Source organism: Panthera uncia (assembly GCF_023721935.1).
Source record: "Panthera uncia isolate 11264 chromosome B2 unlocalized genomic scaffold, Puncia_PCG_1.0 HiC_scaffold_24, whole genome shotgun sequence".
Lineage (NCBI taxonomy): Eukaryota > Metazoa > Chordata > Mammalia > Carnivora > Felidae > Panthera > Panthera uncia.
In genome coordinates, this window is record NW_026057580.1 from 118,951,691 (window position 1) to 118,973,967 (window position 22,277).

The 22,277-nt window shown below is 41.9% G+C and overlaps 1 protein-coding gene across 1 annotated transcript; it reads right to left on the bottom strand.

Annotated features, from left to right (window-relative positions):
• Window positions 1-4,703: 4,703 nt before the first annotated feature.
• On the bottom strand, window positions 4,704-22,267 carry DYNLT2 (dynein light chain Tctex-type 2). Its single transcript, XM_049654618.1, has 4 exons — window positions 22,060-22,267; window positions 10,126-10,332; window positions 7,300-7,458; window positions 4,704-4,970 (listed from the first exon to the last, which is right to left on the bottom strand). The coding sequence occupies exons 1-4, from the start codon at window positions 22,165-22,167 to the stop codon at window positions 4,860-4,862; spliced, it is 585 nt and encodes a 194-aa protein (XP_049510575.1). The 5' UTR covers window positions 22,168-22,267; the 3' UTR covers window positions 4,704-4,859.
• Between the last annotated feature and the right edge of the window lie 10 nt (window positions 22,268-22,277).

The window sequence follows — 22,277 nt, forward strand, 5'->3', positions numbered from 1 at the left end:
TGCCTGCCTCAAGAATTTGTCAATGGGCTGCAGGTTATGAGGAAATTTAATTTTGTCTACATTTCTTTCTGCCTTTGTTTCCCACATCATTGATGATGGCAAAGTCTACAGGATGAACCAAGGAGTAGGTGACCAAGGTGGGTGACAGGAAAAGGCCACTCGGTGAGTGGGTCAAGGAATTAAGAAGCCAGAAAACAGACATCCTAATTTTCATGAGAGCACAGGACCATAAAAATGAGCACAGAAACTGAAACCGTGCAAAGTGATCGTAATAATCAAAGAGAAAAATTACAATTGTCTGATGACTTAAAAAAAACTTTTGGTGAAACATTTAAAACTCCCTTACTGCCGCCTGTAAACGTATAGAGAATTTTATTAATTGTAAAACTAATATTTATTTAGTACCCTGTATTTTAAAATGAGAAACACTGGGAATTAGTCATTAATTTCTGTGTAAAGACTTTACCAAGACTGGTTTGAATGGTGCTTGCCTTCTCATAATATCACTTCCCTTTTCTGGGCCTTGATAAGTTTCCCTGCTCCTCCCAACGTTTTGTTTTGCATTTTCAATGTTGTATAGTATCTCTGAGTGTCTTTAATGTGAAGTCGTTTACCAATGTCACCTCCTTGAGATATTTTCATCCTTTGTCTGGACCACCTGCTCTACCCGACCCGTGGAATCTGGGTGCAGGCTTCCCAGCAGTGCCCTGGCCTGGGCCCGCAGCTTAACCAGAGAGCTCAGCGCTAATCGAGTCTTGTGCACTTCCAAGATGGTGAAACCGGACTTTACTGCAGTAAGAGCTTGTCTACCAGTCTCTCTGTGTAGTCACAGTTTTCTTTCAACATGGCAACTACCATCAACACTTGACCTGAATGCTGGCCAAACTGATTAGGATTTATTACTATCATTATCATTATCATTGTTGTTATTGGTCCTCCATCCAGAGTAGAAGAAAGTCTTTCTGTTCCTCGAGCAACTTAAACTAAAGGATGTGGTTCCAACGTTACCATGTTTCTTCACTCACCGGGCTTTCTCCCTGTGGTTCCTAAGGGACCTCGTGCGGGCTTAGATCTCATCGTAGCTCACTTTGCTCTTGTCAATTTCATATTTCCTAATCACATCCAATTTTGTTTTCAACATCCTCATTTCTTATTTCTTTAACACTTTCAACTTTCTTGGTAAATTGTATAAAATGAAATTTTAACGTAAAACAGTTTTCCTTTGACAGCTCATTGTTGTAAAACATCATGTGGGTCTGTCACCGGGAGACAAGGAGGCAATACGAGAACCTGCTTTGCTGTGTTGTGACCTGAGCCGCTGGATAACTGAAGTGCGGTGACGAGTCACCGACAGGCTTTGCAGGGAGGTTGATGATGCAGGTCAGTCATTAACACAGCGACCTGTGGCCTGACAACTGGCTGTGAAGTTTGTAGCCGATGCAGTCACGCAGTTAACATAGCAACATAGCGTGGTAACTGAAATTTCACTGACCCCCGTTATTGGGTGACCGGTGCTGTTTAACTACACTGTGGCGATTAAAATTTCTGCATGCTAGAACATGCCCCAGCGAGGACTGCCTCAGTGGACAGTTATCTGCGTGGTATCGAAGTCACAAAGAACGGGCAGCAGGAGTCGAGTGGAGATGGGGATTGGGGTCCCTTGGCTCACGTCTCCAAGTGGCTAACGAGAAGGAGCAAGCCAGGGGCCGTGGGCAGTAGCGGTGCACACACGTGAAGAGTTGTGAACCCACACGGCACACTTTGCCAGGAGCTGGAGTGGTTCAAGGCCAGAGGGGCCGCTCGTGGTACCTCCCGGCAGCTTTCGTTGAGGGACCGGGGTGGGGAGTGTGAGTCAGACTGACGTCATCTTGGACGAGCCCCACCAGCCATGAGGACCGCTTTGCCACCTGCGGCCTTCTGGAACGCAGCCCCCCTCCCTGCCCGACCGGGCTCTTCCCCCTGTTCAACCACACCCTTTGGCACACTCTTGGACACACTCTCGGGCCCACCTGCCTGCTCGGGCCTGGGGCGGGGTTGGGGGTGGGGGGGACTAGGAGACACACAGATTCTCAACCATCTCCCCCTGGCTGGTCCCCCACGTCCACACAGCCCCCAGGGCTAGAAAAGCAGGTCTCAAGGAAGGTAGGGTCGTGGAGATCTCCTTGTCCCCTGCCCCCCAGAGACAGGCTTCCATCTGTACGGAACCACAAACCATTTCTTGTCAAGCCGGGCATGGCCTTTTCCTTTGGGTCTAATGGCTCCTTCAGTCTTGGAGGTTGCTTTGCATATACCTCCCTTCCACAGCACAGGGCCTCTTCCGTGGGGACAAGCCAGGCCTTGTTAAGCAAAAGGAACTCAAAATACATCTGGAGGAGAGGATGATGTTCTGTGAAGGCGCAAAGGGAGGTCGCTAGCCCGCCATGAGAAGCTTGGAGAGGCAGGAAGTCAGATCAGTGAGGTGCAGATCTCTCTCGTGGCTGAAGCAAACATCCGCGTCACATCTCGTGCGACTCATCCTTAGGGCTCGCTAAGGACAGTGGGAAACTGGTTCAGAAGCTACGGTCCTGACTATGTGGCGGGACGGTCCAGCGGCCCCAGGGTGACTGCCCCCTTCTGCCGGCTCACGCAGAGGTGGCTGCCAGTGGGGTAGAGGCCTCCGTCCGGCTTGGGGGAGGAGAGATGGGAAGGGGTCTTTGTGGTGGGAGGGAGGCTCTAACGGAAAAGACAGGAAGGCGAGAGACAGGAGGGTGTGTAAGGCAGCCTGATGACAGGGGAGGTCAAGTGGGGGCAGCAGTGAGGAGCACTCCGGGGTCAGAGAGGTTTACAGGCACCCGGACTCCATTAAACCTCAGGAAACTGAGGGGGACCCGGCCCAGGAGGTGACATCCAGATGGCGACATCACCAGTCTTGTGCGTGAGGCGAAGCGTGTGCTCCCGGGTCCGCCCTGGGGGACGCCCGCTGCCTTTCCGGAGGCACACTCATTTCTCACAGGCCGCCCGTGCCACGGGGTCCGGCGAGGGCCCTGCTCCACACCCCGCACCTCACACGGTGCCGGGACACGGTGGACGCGGGGTGCGGTGGAACAGAACCTCTGACAAATGAGTGCGTGGAAGCAAGGGGCGCTGGGATAGATGCGGGAGAACTGGGGGCCCGGACCAGCCACGGCGCTGACTCTGAGTCACTTCAAAAAATTAGAGTCGGTGGAATTTAACGATTGAATACATACGGGGGTTGGGAGAAGGGAAGAGAACGAGAAAAGCTTCAGGTGATTCTGAGATGTCAAACCGGATGGCGAAAGCAGGTCATGGTCTCCAGAGCTGTCAAGTGCTGGGCATAGGCTCTTGGTTACTTATTACCTCACTTAATTCACACACTGACCTTAGGAGGAAGGTATAATCCTCATTTTACAGACAGTGTGACGAGGCAGTATATTTTACAATGAACTTATCCTGCAAGTTCATCAGGAGGGTACATTGCATAACATGAGCGGTTACATAGGCTTCTTATTACTAACTTCTTCTGTGTCCAAGGTTCACGACTCAGAACTCCTGTCCTGAAGATTCTTTGGGTGACAACTATCATGTTTATGCTGCATAGCACGGAACGCTTAGTCCTGGATCATCATAAGTGAAAAGAAAACTCTCCTCTACCGATCTTCCAGCCTTTGGATTATTCAAACTAACTACTGGGTATTTTCACCATCCGTTAAGTTTGACACCGTTTTTCATGTTCTGATTATCACTCGTAAACTCGTATGATCACAGACATTATCGGTTGCCTGCTCCAAGCCCACCCCTGCTTCCTGCTGGACGAGCCCTGATTTATAGTTGTATCCACTCTTTTCATGTAGCCGGGTGCTTCAGCAAAGGGGGATACAGCCCCCGTCCCAAGGAGTGAATTTGACCCATCTGGTCATAGATAAGAACATGATTAAATTATATCCAGTTAAACAAATGTACAGAAAAGTCTAGGGGGAGAGGAGAAAGAAGAAACTGGATCCCTGGTCCAGTGCCTGGAAAAGAAAATGTTCATCTTTTAGAGAGAGAGAGAGAGAACCAGAGGAGGGGCAGAGGGGGAGAGAGGGAGAATCCCAAGCAGGCTCCACGCTCAGTGAGGAGCCCGACATGGGGCTCAGTCTCCTGATTGTGAGATCATGACCTGAGCCAAAATTGAGAGTCAAGTGCTCAACCAACTGAGCCACCCTGGTGCCTCTCTCTCTCTTTTTAAAATAAACAATTGGGTTAGGTGTTTCACTTCCCGCATCTAAAAAGCGCTTAATTAACAGACTAGCAAATAGAACACCCACACATTTTAAGCATTTTGATTGGTTAGGGATGTGCTAACTACATTATTAGAAAGTGTGTAATTACATTATAGAAAGTGTCTTTCTTTCAAACTTGGTAATTCCTTTCAAAAGAACGCATACAACATATTAAAATACCATTCAAAAGTACATCTGCCTTTAGAAGTTTTCCAAAATCGATTTTAACATTTAATTGGCGCTTTACTAAGTTGTGTCATAATTTCCTCTGGCAAATTCTGACTGTCTTAAATCTAACAAGAATGATAAATAATTTCCCTGTCTTGGAATCCACTCTAAGCACTTATATATTCATATCTATCTATCTCTATGTGTCACTCACTCATACTTTCCTACTTTGGGGGTAACAGAGCCTTAATAAATATGATAACTAGTAAAGTATAAAGGTAAAAACAATCCAGCTTTTACTTGTTTGCTGTTAAAATGATACAATGAGGCTTCACCTGGAGGCCAAAGTGCAGGGAATCAACGCCTACTGTGAGGTTCACAGATCTACAGATGTCCTGTGTCTCTGCAAAGTTGAGGAGTAAACACTCCCTACTCACAATAAAGAGCAAACACCAGGGCCAAGGCCACGTACGTTTCCGTTTCGTGTTTCGCAGCAACCCAGCTGTCCCATGCCACATCCCAGATCCATCTGCTGGCAACCTGGGACAGACCAATTGCAAAAGACCAACCTTAGACTGAACACGTTAAGAAACGATTTTTAAGTCTACACAAGTTTGATATATTTTTTTAAGATGCGTAAGTATCTTAGAAAGTGATATTTAAAAAGTAGTGTGTCCAATCCCCCCTTTCCTGAAGACTTCATAGTGATGCTTCCTGGGCCCCCTCTTCTTCCTGGAGCCAGTCCTATCTGACACAGAGACTCGACCTCAGCAGCGAGCGTCTGAGTGTCCGGGGCAAGAGCGGGAGCCCCTGAAAACCGGGTCTAAGACTTCTGCATACACTACTTCTCTGCTGTGTCATAGCCCGTGATACAGAATGTTCCTTTCCATCCTTACAATATTTTCCAGTGAAAGTCTGTCAGAACCTTGTTTTGAAATAAAGAAATGGCGTTGCTTATACAAGCTGGCTGCTGGAGAAAATTCTAAATCCTTTGCTTCGCTTACAAAGCCACACACAATTTGACTACGGCCTGCTTTTCCATGGCGGCTCTAAACGGCCACAAACCGTTCGTGTCTTCTCCCAGAGGGTGAGTCTATTTCCCCACCCCTTGAGTACGCGTGCGCCTTGGGACCTGCCCTGAGCAAAAGAACGCGATGGGTGACTTGGCAGCCCGGTCTCCAGAGGTCTTCTGCTCCAGCCTTCTCAGAGCACTGTGAGGAGACGTCCGCATAAGGAAACCCGCTCAGTCCCCGGGACGGCGGTGGCTCCCGTGCAGGAGATCCCAGGTGCCCCAACCAATAGCCAGCGCCGGCCGGCAGACGCGAGGACGAGGCCAGCCTGTACCCACGGCCCAGCAAAGGGACCGGGGGCAGGGTGTCGGGAGACCAGCGGAGTCGCCAGGGAGCTGCCGGGGCGTCGGGGAGACCAGCAGGAAAACCCGGTACGGCAGCGGGGCTGCTCCGCAGAATGACGAGCAAACAAACAGCTGCCGTTTGGGGCTAAACCTGGGGCGGTGTGTTGTGTGGTGCTGATACACGTCACACTGGACCCCACCACCAAAACGTACTGCGAGCACACGGGGTATTAACAAGCACGCGGGCGTCCCCCTGCCTTAGCGTCTTCACACTCACGTTTTCTCCGCTTGCAAGTTCTTCTTCCGGGTCTCTGGCACAGCCGGTTTTCTCTTGTCATTCAGATTTTAGGGGGACTTCCCCGTCTCCAGACAACCCCAGCGGCCGCTCTGCCCTTCTATCAAAGTGTCCCACCTTAATTTTCTCTCGGGAGCACCTATCACCACCTAGGAGTATGTGGTGGCGTTCTCTTCTCGCCAGGAGCCAGGACCACGTCTGTCTCGCTGACTCTTGTGTGGCCAGAACCCCCCTGCCCTGCTTCCGGATACACTTCCCTCCGCCCGCGGTGCACTCATATGCCCACACATTCACTCCTACGTGGCCTAGAGGTGTGTATTTGCGTTCGTAACTGAGCACAACAGCCTTGCTGATTACCGAGGGCTCTGCACTGGAGACCGGGTTGAGGACCGTAACATGGTCCGTCTCGTGTAATCCTCAGAGTGGCTCCAGCCAGCAGGTGTATCACCCCCATTTCATAGATGAAGAGCCCAGGCCACGGGCTGTGATTGTCGCCGCCAGGGCTCATACCTAGGCCAACTGGACTCTGGCACCTATATGCTCCCCCGTCCACACTCTTTCATTTCCTTTAATTTTTTAACATTTTTTTTACATTTATTTATTTTTGAGAGACAGAGAGAGACAGATCACAAGTGGGGGAGGGGCAGAGAGAGAAGGAGACACAGAATCCAAAGCGGGCTCCGGGCTCCGAGCCGTCGGCACAGAGCCCGACCTGGAGCTTGAACCCACGAACCAAGAGATCATGACTTGAGCCGAAGTCGGACGCTCAACCGACTGAGCCCCCCAGGCACCCCGTACACTATTCCATTTCTTAAACTCCCATCTGCATTGCTTTCTTTCCTTGAGTGCAGTGAAAACTCCCCGAGAATCATAATCATGGACCATGTCTCATTCTCTTTTTCTCAGCACCTCACACCCATTAGTGCTCAAAATAAACTTACTGGCTAATTATCAAATGACATTAAATGGTCAAATTGGGTATGATCAAGGAACAGGATAGCCATACAATTTTGTAAATTATCAGTAGAAAATTGCCATTTCTGGGTTAGTACTTTTCAAATAATATGCAGTGAAGGAAGAGATAACACAATTATCCTTCTTAGAGACGCACCTCGGGGTCTTAAAGTGCCTTGGAGACAGGCATCACGGTAATTATCACATCACCACAGAGGAGACCTTAGAGCTCTAACTGATAGATGCTGGATCACTATAGTACTTACATTTATTGCCTGACCGGTCTTTTGAATAAATAATACTTTTATAATGAACTTGTAACGGTGGTACCCAAATTCTTTCACCGCTGACAATATGCGGTCTGCTAATTCAAGTGACAAATGAGAGAAGACTTTATCATCATATTTGACATCTTTAAGACTTTCCTTCAAAAAAATAGAAAAAATATTTTAATCTTCAAACCAAATATCTTCTACATAAAAATTCAAGAAAACATGTATCTAAAAAATACATGTAACTTAAAAAAAATACATGCATTCCTAACCAAATGATACGAAATGAATGTTGTGCTTACCAGTTTATTTCAATAACAATGTTGAATAAAATTTATTTTGGTTTTTAATTACATTCAATTGCTCTTCATCACCAACCCTCGGGCTGTAAGTTTTCCTTCACTGGATCACCCCATCAAACAGCAGGGAGACACAGGGGAATTTAAAAGAATGCTTCTGGGAATTCTTAGGGTAGACAAAGGAAATCTTTCTATAATTTACATGTTTGTGAAAATTCAGACTTTAGTTTTCCTAAGGCTTGGGTTTCCTGGACCAGAGCCCGTACCCTGTGATCCCATCCTCTGTGGCCCATTTGCTGTGATCTCCATCCTCCACGGCCTGTTCTCTGTGATCCTGTCCTTCGCAGTCTTCCTGAATCGAAGCCACCTCTGCAACCCTTTCCCCACGGCTTCTCTGTGGACTCCCGGAGAGCACTGAGGAGATGGAAAGCTTCTGGCCATGCCTGCTGTGGATTAATCACAGCTGGGGAGACAGATGTGAGCCGTGAAGCACGAGGAGTTTCTACAAACCAGAAGCAGACTGGACCACCTAGTGAGCAGACTGCAGGCTTCTTTGACTGACTTTGACTGACTGATTCAGACCAATGAATTAACCACAGTTCTGGGTCCCGCCATAACAGATGAACTGCTACCAGCTAATTGTATAGGCAAGTGAAAACAAAGAGTTTTGAGTCCCTTCTAGAATGCTGCTGGACCTAAAACTGGGTGTAGAAGCATTCATTTCCCTTAGGCATTTGGCTGTGGCTCCATCTTTCTTTTCTTTTTTTTTTTTTTAATTTATTTTTAACGTTTATTTATTTTTGAGACACAGAGAGAGAGACAGAGCATGAATGGGGGAGGGGCAGAGAGAGAGGGAGACACAGAACTGGAAGCAGGCTCCAGGCTCCGAGCCGTCAGCCCAGAGCCCGACGCGGGGCTCGAACTCACGGTCCGTGAGATCGTGACCTGAGCTGAAGTTGGACGCTCAACCGACTGAGCCACCCAGGCGCCCCTGTGGCTCCATCTTTCAAACGCTTCGCAACATCCATTCTCTCTTCTGAATCTGCCCAACAGACCTCAGGCTTCGCCTCCCCAGATGCTGTTATTTAACGAGTAATGACTGTAATGAGTGCTTGCTATAGGAAGATGCCCGCAAGCTCCATCAGGAAACACTATTATTTCTGCATGTAGAACTATGTTGAATTTTCCATGAACCCAAGGGAAAATCCCTGGCCTCTTTATGACCCCTAGTCATCCACCTACATATCCAATCAGCTGTTTTAGGCCCCATCATGCTCAGTGCAATTCTGAAAATTATCCTATGTAAATACAATTTGAAATCAATAAGTCTGAACTTAGTCTATTTAGTAAGGCCAAGCAAGGGACACGTGATAATGTATACTTTCATGTCACAAATGCTTGCTGTTAATTAGATAGGAGAAGAAGACAATCAATAATTATTTTAATGTATCAAATTGAGTTGAATTTCTCTATTTCCCAAAGCCATGAGCCGTAATATCATTGCCAAATATCATCTGACAGTTATTAGTTTAGGTTAGAAATGTACCTGTCTATAGTAGTGGAGGGAGGTTAGAGTAGGCCTCCTAAATATTCTTCTGTATCAATAAAAGTTAATTCACTTCAAGAATTAATTTTGCTGTGATTAAAGGAGTACTAAATATTTATACAAAATAAATTAGAAACTTTCTTCCCAACAGCTAGCTCACATCAGTTGTTACTGAAGGAGTGTACCTTGTAAACTGGAGGGAAGGTACCTTTGAAACAAGGAATGGATCTGGGGTAGAATCAGGCTTGGTGGAATCCCACAGGGGAATCCGGCCATCAGAAGATGCCCGGGTGCCTGGTGCCCAGAACTAGATATCACAGATCAAAATGGGATTCAGAAAAACTGGTCCCTCAAACTTTCTGTAAGTAAAAAAAAAAAAAAAAAAAAATTTTGTCCTTTGTTAAGAAAAGTGATGAAGGAATTATCTTCATCTGAACAATGCAGCCTTCAGATACCAATACTAGCATAAATAATATTGGTCTTCATGTTAGTAATACAGTATTCAGTTCGTTACATTGAAGCAGCTATTTTGGACTAGTCTGGGAACAAGAGCCTGAGTTTCAAACAACTGTCTTAGAAGAATTTTAGATTCCAGCAAGTTTAAAGAAGAAAACCTACGCATCATTGGCGGCTGCCTGTCCTTAGACGTGTTAGTACACAGGAACCAACTTTCCACACATACACAGTGTGTTTTATTTAACTCATTCCTCCAAATACGGGCAAACATGGAATGTAAGGGATAAATAATTTATGGATAATTAGGAGTTGAATGAAATAACAAAAGAATATTTCCTTTAAATCTAGCTCATAGCATCGATGTGAAGATTCTTGAGTATGAATACAAAGTACTTTCATATTTTCAGAGATAAATGCTACAAAAAGTCAGTGAGGGTAAATATACGGTCATAAAGCTTAACACAGTTTATCAAACCTCCGAAGCTTAGATATTGCTATCATATGTACTTATCAACCTACCTTTAATATCTGCTGGACTTTAGCTTCCACGGAATGAGCTTGGAATTTTTTCAATGGCTCCATTCTATATGAATTAGCAAACTTTAATTTTGCCAGGGCACTCTTCCATTCTTTACCTAAATCAGCAATTGAATCATCAAATGGAGGCTCTACATACTGAACATCATGAAATGATTCTCTCAGTCTTTCTCTCAAAATTTGCGCATACTGAAAAGAGGGGGGGAGAAGAAGAGAGAAAGATTATTTCTTAAATTGTAAAATGAAATTTTAGATTTAAGAACCCTAGTGCAATGGGACAAAGCTGACACAGACTTTGGAAATCCATTCTGACTTCCGTGATTAAGAGGTTGTTGAATCGTACATTTACTAATTCACTCCCGGCTATCGATTTGGTAAAAGGGAGAGAGAAAAAAGAATCTAGCTAGCTAGCTGTCATCCCTCTATTTATCTATAAACACGAACACATACGGACACAAATTTGCATACATATATTTAAAATATCCATGGAAGATACAAAGACCTGGAAAGAAGACAGGCTGCAGAGAGGGCAACTGGGTGGCTAGGAGACAGTCATGTAAAGAAAACTCAAGTTTTCTACCCCGAAGTTATGAAAATATTATCCTTTATTGTCTCCTTATAATTTTAATTATTTTAATTTTATTTAGTCGTCTTTGACTAATTAATACTATTATTTCCATAAGTCATTTGCATATTTATATAACATAACATTACATAAATCTTAAGTTGAAAAGAATGTATTGATTTGGTACATACGTTATTCTATGCTTTTTCAACATTCATTCTGTGACATTCAACACTCCTTAAAGAAATATTTATTTGGTGCCTAATATGGTCCAGAGAAATGTCCTAGGCTCTGAAGTTACAGGGGTGAGCCTTATTGAAATAGCTAGGAATTAATTGTTCTGCTTGTGTTAATTCATAGTCAAGGCATCTGCATTTATGGAGTTATCCGTTTAGTGGAGAGGAGGGCTGATCGACAACTAAGAAGTATTTAGGAGGGGCGCCTGGGTGGCTCAGTCGGTTGAGCTTCCGACTTCAGCTTAGGTCAAGATCTCATGGTCTGTGAGTTCGAGCCCTGCGTCGGGCTCTGTGCTGACAGCTCAGAGCCCGGAGCCTGCTTCGGATTCTGTCTCCCTCTCTCTCTGATCCTCTGATCCCCCATTCATGCTCTGTCTCTCTCTGTCTCAAAAATAAATAAACATTAAAAAAAATAAATAATAATAAATAAAAAATAATAAAAAAAAGTATTTAGGAAAACAAGCTAACTTAAATAGTGGCAACTGCTATAAAATCACATGACTTGGTAGAAACTCCTGTGAAAGTCTATTTAGACTGAATGATCAGAGAAGGCCCCTCAGCCCCAAAAGAACAGGAAATAGAAAGGGCAGAGGCTTCAAGGCAAAAACTTAGTGTGCTCTAAGAGCAGGTTTGTGCTCGGTGTATCTCAAGTATTCTGAACGAGGCAGAGTGGTGACACAATGAAGCTAGGAAGGCAACCAAGGAGTAAGTTGTGCAGCACTGAATAGAATGTGGTAAGGGCTTTGGATTTTATTCTCAGAACAGTGAGAAGCCGCTGGAAAAATTTAAGCCAGCAAGTGATATGTTCTAAATTACAGTTTTAAAAGGTCATTCTGGTGGTGTGGTGAGTGGATTACAGGGAGATCAGGGCCTGGATGAAGGTACACTTTACAATGTTTTTAACAAATAATGTTAACTAAACAACTCCATAGATTTATAATCACTTTTCTAACCAGGCACATGGTTTGCTTTGACATTTATGTAAGAATTTGTATTTCCTGGGCACCCGCGGGGCTCAGTCGGTTAGGCTCCTGACTTGGTTTCTGCTCAAGTCATGATCTCACAGTTCGTGAGATTAAGCCCAACGTGGGGCTCTGTGCTGACAGCATGGAACCTGCCTGGGGTTCTCTCTTTCTCCCTCTCTTTCTGCCCCTCCCCTGATCTTGCTCTCTCTCTTCCTGTCTCTCAAAATAAATAAACTTTAAAGAAGAAAAAAAGAATTTTTACTTCCCGGAATTTTTTTATGTTAACACAAATCTTTCAATTTATTCTGAAGCATTTATTATTTTGGTGTTCTTTTGTTGAGCCTTTAAGGTGACTTAAAAACACATTTTATGTTTTTAGGAATTGTTTTAATGTAGAATTACTGCTGCACCCAGCTATTAACCTTTTATTTATTTTAATGTTTATTACTTCTAGATTTTTCTAAATATATAATACAGGTCTACATATTTCTATCCTCCCTCCTCCTTTTCATATATTACTGCAGAGGCCAATAGTTTAAAATGTATATATTAAAAATCACAATCCTACGAGTATTGTGAGAGACTATTTATTCTCTACCACCGATGCTTCTATATGTGGCTGAAACTGGCACTGGAGCGACACTTCCCTTTCTGCGCCCCTCTGAGGGGGTTTATCTGCCTGGGCAGTTGGCGAGAGAAAGAACCTTTTCTTTTTTAGTTTAGTGTAGTCTTCCAGCTCTTCTCTTCACATCTGATTATAACAAGTACATATCATCTGTCTCACCACCACATATATTTCATAGAGATAGGCCATCATCTTAGACATATGTCATTGTCCAGCTGTGCAGTGACTACTTGGGTAAGCTGATTTAATTTGAGTAGAAAGGTTACCATTTGCCTGCCTATTTTTCATCATTAATAGTTTGTTAATATGGTTATATGATTTTTGAATATTTAACCAACCTTGAATTCCTGGAAAAAACCTTGCTTAAACTTAATATACCATCATCATTATCATTATCATCATCATCATCATCATCATCATTTTATAGGATGTTTGTACCTTTGACGCCCTTCACCCATTTTTATTTTTAGATTTCACATATAGTGAGATCATTCAGTATTTGTCCGACTTATTTCACTTAGCCTGATGCTCTCAAGGTCCACACGCATTATTGCAAATGGCAAGATCTCATTCTTTTTTTATGGCTGATATATATATTTAGGTTGTTTTTATATGTTGACTATTGTAAATAATGCTGCAATAAATATAGGAATGCATATATCTTTTAAAATTAGTGTTTTCATTTTCTTTGGACAAATACCCAGAAATGGAATTGCTGAATTGTATGGTAGTTCTGCTTTTAATTTTTTGAGGAAACTCAACACTGTTTTGCATAGTGGCAGTACCAATTTACATTCTTACCAACAGTGCAAGAGAACCCTCTTCTTTTCTCCACATCCTTGCCAACCCTTGTTGGAACCCTTTTCTCCACATCCTTGCCAACACTTGTTATCTCTTGTCTTTTTGACAATAGTCCATCTAAGGGGTGAGGTAACATCTCACTGTGCTTTTGATGTGCATTTTCCTGATAATTAGGGATTTTGAGCATTGTTTCACGTACTTGTTGGCCATCTATATGTCTTCTTTGGACAATACCTATGCAGATCTTCTGGCCATTTTTCAATTCAATTGCTAGATTTATTTGCTGTTGAGTTTAATGAGTTCTTTATATATTTTGGATACTAAACCTTATCAGATATATGATTTGCAAATAATCTCTCCCATTCAGTAGGTTGCTTTTTCATTTTCTTGATTTCCTTTGCTGTGCATAAACTTTTTAGTTTGCTGTAGCCCCACCTTTTTATTTTTGCTTTGTTGCCTTTGCTTTCGGAGTTAGATCAAAAAATCATCACCAAGACCGATGTCAAGGAGTTTACTGCCTATGTTTTCTTTTTGTAGTTTTATGGTTTCAGGTCTTAATCTATTTTGAGTTTATTTTTGTGTACATGTAGGATAGTGGTCCAGTTTTCCCAACACCAACTATTGAAAAGACTGTCCTTTCCCCATTATATATTCTTGGCTCCTTTGTTATAATTATTATTTTTTTAATGTTTATTTATTTTTGAGAGACAGAGTGTGAATGGGGGAGGGGCAGAGAGAGAGGGAGACACAGAATCCGAAGCAGGCCTCTTAGCTGTCAGCACAGAGCTTGATGCGGGGCTCGAACCCACAAACTGTGAGATCATGGCCTGAGCCGAAGTCAGACACTTAACTGACTGAGCCACCCAGGTGCCCCTCCTTTGTTATAAATTAATTCACCATAAATGTGTGTGTTTATTTCTGGACTCTATTCTGTTCTATTGGCTTATGTGTCTGTTTATGCCAGTGCCATACTGTTTTGATTGTTATAGCTTCATAACACAGTTTGAAATCAGAAAGTGAGATGCTTCCAGCTTTGTTCTTCTTTCTCCATATTGCTTTGGATATTTAAGGTCTTTTGTGATTCCATACAAAATTTGGGATTACTTATTCTATGAAAAATGCCATTGGAATTTTATTAGGGATTGCACTGAATCTGTAGATTGCTTTGGGTAGTATGTACAATTTAATATTAATTCTTTCAATTCATGAACATTGAATATCTTTCCATTTACTTGTGTCTTCTTCAATTCCTTTCATCAGTGTCCTATAGTTTTCACTGTAGAGGACTTTCACCTCCTTGGTTAAATTTAGCCCTAGATATTTTATTGTTTTTTATGCAGTTGTAAATGGGATTGTGTTCTTAATTTCTTTCTGATAGTTTGTGTATAGAAATGCAATCGATTTTTTGTACATTGATTTTGTATCCTGCAATTTTACTAAATTTGTTTATTAGTTCTAACAGTTGTTTGAGGGAGTCTTTAGGGTTTATAATATCATGTCATAAACAAATAGTGACAGTTTTACTTTTTCCTTTCCTAATTTGGTTGCCTTTTCCTTCTTTCTCCTAATTTCTCCGGCTAGGATTTCCAATACAATGTTGAAGAAAAGTGGAGAGAGTGGGTGTCCTTATTTTATTCCTGGACTTAGAGGAAAAGCTTTTAGGTTTTCACCATTGAGCATCATGTTCACTGTGAGCTTGTCAGATATGACCTTTGTTATGATGAGGTATGTTCCCTCCATAACCACTTTGTTGAGTGTTTTTATGATAAGTGGAGATTGAGTTTTACTCACTGCTTTTACTGTTATCTATTGAGATGATAAGATTTTTATCCTTCATTTTGCTAACACACTATCTTGTACTGTTGGGGGTTTTGAACCACCTTTGCACCTCTGGAACAAATCCCACTTGATCATGGTGTATGATCCTTTTAATATATTGTAAAATTTAGTTTGCTAATATTTTGTTGAGGATTTTTGCATCTAACATTCATCATGTTTATTGGCCTGTAGTCTTCTGTGGTATCCTTGTACAGTTTTGGTATCAGGGTAATGTGGTCTCATGAAATTAGTTTGGATGTATTCCTCCTCTTTTATTCTCTTGAAGAATTTGAGGATATTGCTATTCATTCTTCTTTGAATGTTTAGAATTCATTAGTGAAGCCATCTGGCCCTGGACTTTGTTGGGAGGCTTTGGTTTACTGATTCAATCTCCTTACTAGTAATTGCTCTGTTTGGATTTTTCAATTTTAGGAATTTATCCATTTTTTCCTGGGTTGTCAAGTTGTTGGCATATCTGGTAGTAATACTGGTAGTAATCTCTTATGATCCTTTGTATTTCTGTTGTAACAGTTGAAATGTCTCCTCTTTCATTCTGATTTTATTTGAGCCCTCTCCCTTTATTTCTTGGTGAATCTAGATAAAGGTTTGTCAATTATATCTTTTCAATGAACAACTTCTTAATTTCACTGATCTTTTCTGTTGTCCTTTTAGTCTCCGTTTACTTCTGCTCAAATATTTCCTCATTTCTACTAACTTTGGGTCTTTTTCCAGTCCTTGAAGTATAAAGCTAGATTGCTTATTTGAGATCTTTGTTTTTTGATATAGGCGTTTGTTATGAAACTCCCTCTTGGAAATGCTTTTGTTGCAGTCTATAAATTTTGGTATGTTGTATTTCCATTTTCATTTGTCACATGGAATTTTTAAACTTCTTTTAAACTTCATCAAAACTTCTCTTTTGATTTTTACATGGACACATTCGTTGTTCCCTAGAATATTTTTAATCCTCACGTATTGTTTTTGTTTTCTTGTTATAATTGACTTGTAGTTCCATACCATTGTGGTTGGTAACAATGCTTCATATTTTAGTCTCCTTAAATTTATAAAGACTTATTTTGTGGCCTAACATGTGATAGGTCCTGGAGAATGTTCCATATGTACTTGAGAAGACTGTGTATTCTGCTTCTGGATGGAATGTTCTGTACATATCTGTTAAGTCCATCTGGTCTAATATGTCATTTAAGGCTGATGTTTTACTTTTTGTCTGAATAATCTACCCATTGATGTAAGTGGGGTGCTAAGGTCTCCTAACGCTATTGTATTGCTAGTTCTCCATTTATGACTGTTAGTATTTGCTTTATGTACTTAGGGGCTCCTGTGTTAGGTACAATAAATATATTGTGTCTTTCTTATATGTTGTTGTATTTAATTTACCAGAGTTCTGTTAAGAATTTTTGCATCTATGTTCATGAGGAATATTGGTTTGTTTTCATTATTCTGGTTTTGACAGCAAGGTAAATGCTGGCCTCATAGGGTGAATTGGGAAGAATTCCCTTCTCTTCATTTTTCCAGAACACTAGAATATTTGGCAAAAACTCACCATAAGAGCCATGTGGGCCTGGAGTTTTCTTTATGGAAAGGTTTTAAACAACACAGTCACTTTCTTTAACAGATATAGGGACTATTCAGCGTATCTATTATTTCTAGAGTGAGCTACAGTAGTTTGTCTATATATTAGTTTGCTAGACCTGCCATAACAAAATACCACAGACCAGGTAGCTTAAACAACAGAAATTTATTGGCGCACAACTCTGGAAGCTGGAAATGCAAAATCAAATTGCCAGCAGGATTGGTTTCTCCTATGGCCTCTCTCTTGCAGATGGCTGCTGTCTTGCTGCCTCCTCACACAGTTATTCTGTTGTGCATGCTTTGCCCTATGTATCCGTGCCCTAATCTTTTCTCAAAAGGACACAAGTGAGACTGGATTAGGGCATACCCTAACAGTCTCAATTTAACTTAGTTAGCTCTTTAAAAGCCCCATCTCCATATACCCTCACATCCTGAGGTACTGGAGATTAGGGCTTTAACCTATGAATCCTAGGGGAACACAGTTCAACTCATAATTGTGTCTTCCAAGGAATTTGTGCATTTTATCCAAGTTGTTGAAATTAGGATCATAGATGTTTTTAGTATTTATGATCTTTTTAAAATGTTTATCGGGTCTGTAGTGATTCTTCTTTTTCATTCCTGGTATTGAGAATTGGTCTTTTTATTTTCTTTTCCTGATTAGTCTGGTTTAGCAAGGGTTGGCAAACTTTCTCTGTAAAGAGCCAGCTAGTAAATATTTATGCATTGTGGGCCAGCTGTGGTAGTTGCCACTGTTTCTCTTCTTCCAACTGTCCCCTTTCCTCCTCTGCATCCCCCATCTCCATCTATCCTTTTAAAATTACCTTTTAAAAATATACAAGCCATTCTTAGCTCATAGGCTGTACAAAAATAGGTAGCAAGCTAGATTTGACCTATAGGCTGTTGTTTGTCAACTTTTAGGCTGGAGGTTTATCAAGTTTATTGATCTTTCCAAAATATTTTTGGTTTCACTAATCTTCTTGTTTTCAGTTTGCTATTTCATCAACTTTCACTTTTTATTACCTCCTTACTTTTGTTTACTTTGAGTTTAGACTTGAAATTTTTCTAGTATAGGTATTTAGGGCTACAAATTTCCCCAAGTACTGCTATAGGTACACCCTACAGTTTTTGAAATGTTGTATTTTCATTCAGTTGAAAATATTTTCTTTCATTTTCTTTTACCCTGGGTTATTCAGAAGTGTGTCATTTAATTTCCAGACAATTTACATTTTTCAATATACCTTTCTGTTAACGATTTCTGATTTATTCCATTATGGTCAAAGAACATACTTTGTATTACCTGAATCCTTTTAAAGTTATTGGGACTTGTTTCCTGTCCCAGGAGATATTCTTAGTGATGTTTCATGCACACTTTTTAAGTTTATTTATTTTGAGAGAAAGTTTGAGTGGAAAAGGGGCAGAGAGAGGAGAGAGGAAGAACCCCAAGCAGACTCCACACTCCCGGTGTGGAGCCCCATGTGGGGCTCAAATTCAGGAACCATGAAGTCATGACCTGAGCTGAAGTCAGTTGCTGAGCTCACTGAGCTAACCAGGTGCCCCTCATGTGCACTTCTAAAGAACATTTATTCAGCTGAGGTTGCATGGCGTATGTGATAAAAGTGCACTAATACAAGTTATTGTTCCTTTATATTCTTTTATATCTTTATTAGTTTTTGTCTATTTGTTCCATCAATTATTGATAGAGATACTTATATTGAAATTTCCATCTGTAATTATGGATGTCAGTTTCTGTAAGGATACATGAAATTCTTGTTTCCTGTATTTCAAAGCTTTGACTTTAGGTGCAAAAAAACCTTAAGATTATTAGGCCTTTCTGATGAATTGACTTTTCAACATTATGAAATGATTCCCTTTATCTCTTATAATATTGTTAGAAATGTATTTTGTTTGATACTAATACATGTACTCCAGTATTCTATTAGTCTTCACATGGTATATCTCTTCCCATCCTTTCCTTAGTGTTTCTTGTAGACAATATATAGTTTCATCTTGCTTTCATAAGTAATCTGAATTTTAATTGGGGTATTTATAACATTTATACTTAATGTAATTATCATGGTTATGTTTAATCCTTGCTTTGCTTTTATTTTTGTAAAGATTTTAAGTAATCTCTACACCCAACATGGGGCTCAAACTTACAACCTGAAGATCAAGAGTCACGTGCTCTACCAACTGAGCTAGCCAGGTGCCCCTGTTTTTCAGGCTTTCCTTTAAGTATCTTTCATGATTCACCTGTTATCTGTTGGCCTAGTAACTTTATTGTTTCCCAGTGGTAGTTTTAGGCTTGATAGTATGTATCTTTATCAGTCTACTTTCAAGTCATATTATGCCACTTCACATACAGCAAGAGTCCTACAATGGAATATGCCCCCTCCTGCCAACTCTCTGGTCTTTGTGCTAGAATTGTCATGTATTTTACTTCTATAAATAAAATGTTTTGGGGGTACAAGCCCCAAAATATGTTATTCTGGATTTAATCAGCCAATAATCTTTTTTTAAAAAATGTTTATTTTTGGAGAGAGAGAGAGTGCACGAGCACATGCAAGCAGGGGAGTGGCAGAGAGGAGGACAGAGGATCTGAAGTGGGCTCTGCACTGACAGCAGAGTCTGACATGGGGCTCAGATTCATGAACTGTGAGATCACAGCCTGAGCCAAAGTCTGACTCTTGGCCAACTGAGCCACCCAGGCTCCCCACAGTAATACTGAAAAAAATATATTTACCTACATAGTTACCACTTTCAATGTTTTCTATTCTTTCATCTAGATATTTACATCTCTTATCATATTCCTTTTGCCTGAAGGATTTCCTTTCACATATCAGATAGCATAGGTCTGTTGGTGAATTTTTCATTTTCATATATCTGAAAAACCCATTATTTTGCCTCTGTTTTTGAAAAATATTTTCACTGGGTATAGAATTCAAGGTTGATGGTTCTTTCAACTTTAAAGATACTTTAAAGTAATGAAAGATGCTTCAGTGTTCTGGCTTGCATTGTTTCTGGTGAAAAACCTATTTTCATTTCATCATTCTTCAGTACTTAGAGTTTTCGGATTTTCTCCATTGCTGCCTTTAAATTATTAAATCATTGATTTTAAGCAGTTTGACTACTACATGTCTCAGCATAATTTTCTTCCATGTTTCTTGTGCTTGAAGTTCACTGAGTTTCTTGGATTTGTGGGTTTATAGTTTTCATTAAGTTTGTCAATTTCTGATATTATATATATATTTTGTATCAGAAATTTCCCCACATCTCATTCTGTCTAATATATTTTCTTCAGGCCTTCTTTCTATTGCTGTCTTTAGGTTCACCAATCCTCTCTTCTGCAGTGTCCAATCTATTTCCATTCAGTGTATTCTACATCTCTGACATTGTTATTTTTCAACTGTAGGGTTTCATTTGGATTTCACATACTCAATTTTTTCTGTACATTTTTGCACATACAGAATGCATTAACTGTTTTATAACATGAATATTATATAACTGCTTTAATTTGACGAAAACTAATACAGTAATTTTTTCACAGTAACTACTTTAGAGATCTTTTATATTAATTCTGTCTTTGCCATTTGTCATTTCTGAGTGCTCTTACTGTTTCCTCTCACTTTAGGTTGTATTTTCCTGTTTCTTTGATAGTCTGCAAATATTTTATTGGACACAAGATTGTGTAAATTTCACCCTCATTTTTGGTGTGTACTTCTCCATTCCTTTGAGTTCTCTTGAGCTTTTTTCTAGCATGTAGTAACAGAAACAGTTTAATTCTCTGGAGGTTTGCTTTTGAGCTCTGATAGACCAGCCCAGAAAAATCTTGGAGTCTAGTGCTATTTCTTCTCCCAGTACTGAGACAATACGCTTCTCGGCACTCTAACCAACGCCCTATGGTTTTCCATGCTTACTGGGGGGAAACAAATGATTTTGTGGGAGTGCAAGGATTTTTTTTCTGCTCCCTTTGGTGGCTTTCTCTGGCCACAGGTGGCTTCCTTACCAGATGCACTGATGCACTAAGCTGAAGACTTGAGGAAAATCCTTTGCAGATCCTTGGGGCTGTTTGTACAGCTCATTCCTCTTCAATACTCTGCTCTGCACTCATACCAGCTTTATCTACCCGGCTCCCAAATCCTTCTCAGCTAAGCAAGACCTCTCCACAGGTGTGGGCTGCAATCCCTCATCAAGCAGTCAGGGGTAATCTTGGGGTTCACTGTTCCCGTTTCTCCCCCCCCCAGAGATCAGGATCCTGTCTTGCTTTACATCCCATCAATGGTAAAACCACTGTTTCATACATCTTGTGCTATTATCAGTAGTTTCTGGTAGGAGTAATTCCATGTTGGCTGCAAGCAGAAGTCCTTCATCAGAAATCTGTTTTATTTGCAGCCTGTGTTACGCGTCAGTTGGAAAAAAGAGGTATTATTAGCTCCCTACACCTCCCCAAAACAAAATCTGCATTTTGTTCTTTTCTATTAAGAGAATGCTTCTCTAGAGTAACTGCCATCTTTCCCCCCACAATATACTCAAGGGGTACAACTACACTGTACCGTTCACAGTGGCTTCCAACTGCAACGATCCCCTTGGGGATACAGCATGCGTGTGTGGTTTGAAAATGACAGATTCTAACGTGCTGAAAACTCACACCTCTACCATTTCTTCCTTATATATAATATGGGTCTTCTGATTCGGTTTTCCTTCTATCATCTTATCCCTTCACTAAGGAAGAATCTTTGCAATCACGTCTCTCCTGCATCCTGTCCATTTCGGCTCCCACGAAGTAGAAGAAACCGTTAGACAAGTAGACCAGCAGTCCCAGGACATAGGTTCCAGTCTCGGCTCTGTCATTACAGTTTTGTACTGTAAGTGTTCTTTTCACTTTAGGTCTCAATACAAGATGGGAGTCTCGATTACAGTGATGGTACTCGGACTACGGTCTTCCAGAAATCCCGGTGTTATTCCACCAATACACTTGAATGGCATCTTCCATTAATTCCAGACAAGAAATTAATGGGCAGAATATTTTCAATTTAACTTTTTTTCCTCCCGTATGTCCCTCAAATACCGAGCCTGCTGCTGTTTCTTAAAACTCAAAACATCTCGTCGTGTGCTTGCCACACGCGCCACGTTTCCTTCCTTCCAGGCAGCGCGCACACACACGTGCCCGGCCGGACAACGGCCCTGGTCTGAGCGTGGCACTAACCACCCCGGCATCAGGCGTCCAGCGGAGCGTGGCTCCCGACACCCGCGCCGCGCCGCCGGCCACCGCACTCCGAGCCCCAGCGGGGGTCGGCGCAGCCCCGCCGTCCCCGCACTCACTGCCTCCTTCTCGAACATGCTGGGCCTCCTCTCCTTCCGAGGCTGCGGCGGCTGCAAGTGAGGGGCCGGGACGGCCGCCGACTTCCCGCCGTGACCTCCCTTCTCCATGCCGCCCGCTCGCCGCCACGCCCAGCGACCCGCCTCCACCCTTCCCAAGCGCCTAGGCCGCGTCCCGCGAGAGCTCAAGTCGCGCGCCTGCGTCGCGCCAGCCGGAAGTG

Bases quoted from the DNA above. Each gene is read 5' to 3' on its own strand.
- DYNLT2 (XM_049654618.1), bottom strand. From the start codon at position 22,167: ATGGAGAAGGGAGGTCACGGCGGGAAGTCGGCGGCCGTCCCGGCCCCT. The intron at 10,333-22,059 runs GTGAGTGCGGGG...CCCTCTTTTCAG, and splicing joins GCATGTTCGAGAAGGAGGCA to TATGCGCAAATTTTGAGAGA. The intron at 4,971-7,299 runs GTAAGTACTATA...GGTCTGTCCCAG, and splicing joins AGACCGGTCAGGCAATAAAT to GTTGCCAGCAGATGGATCTG.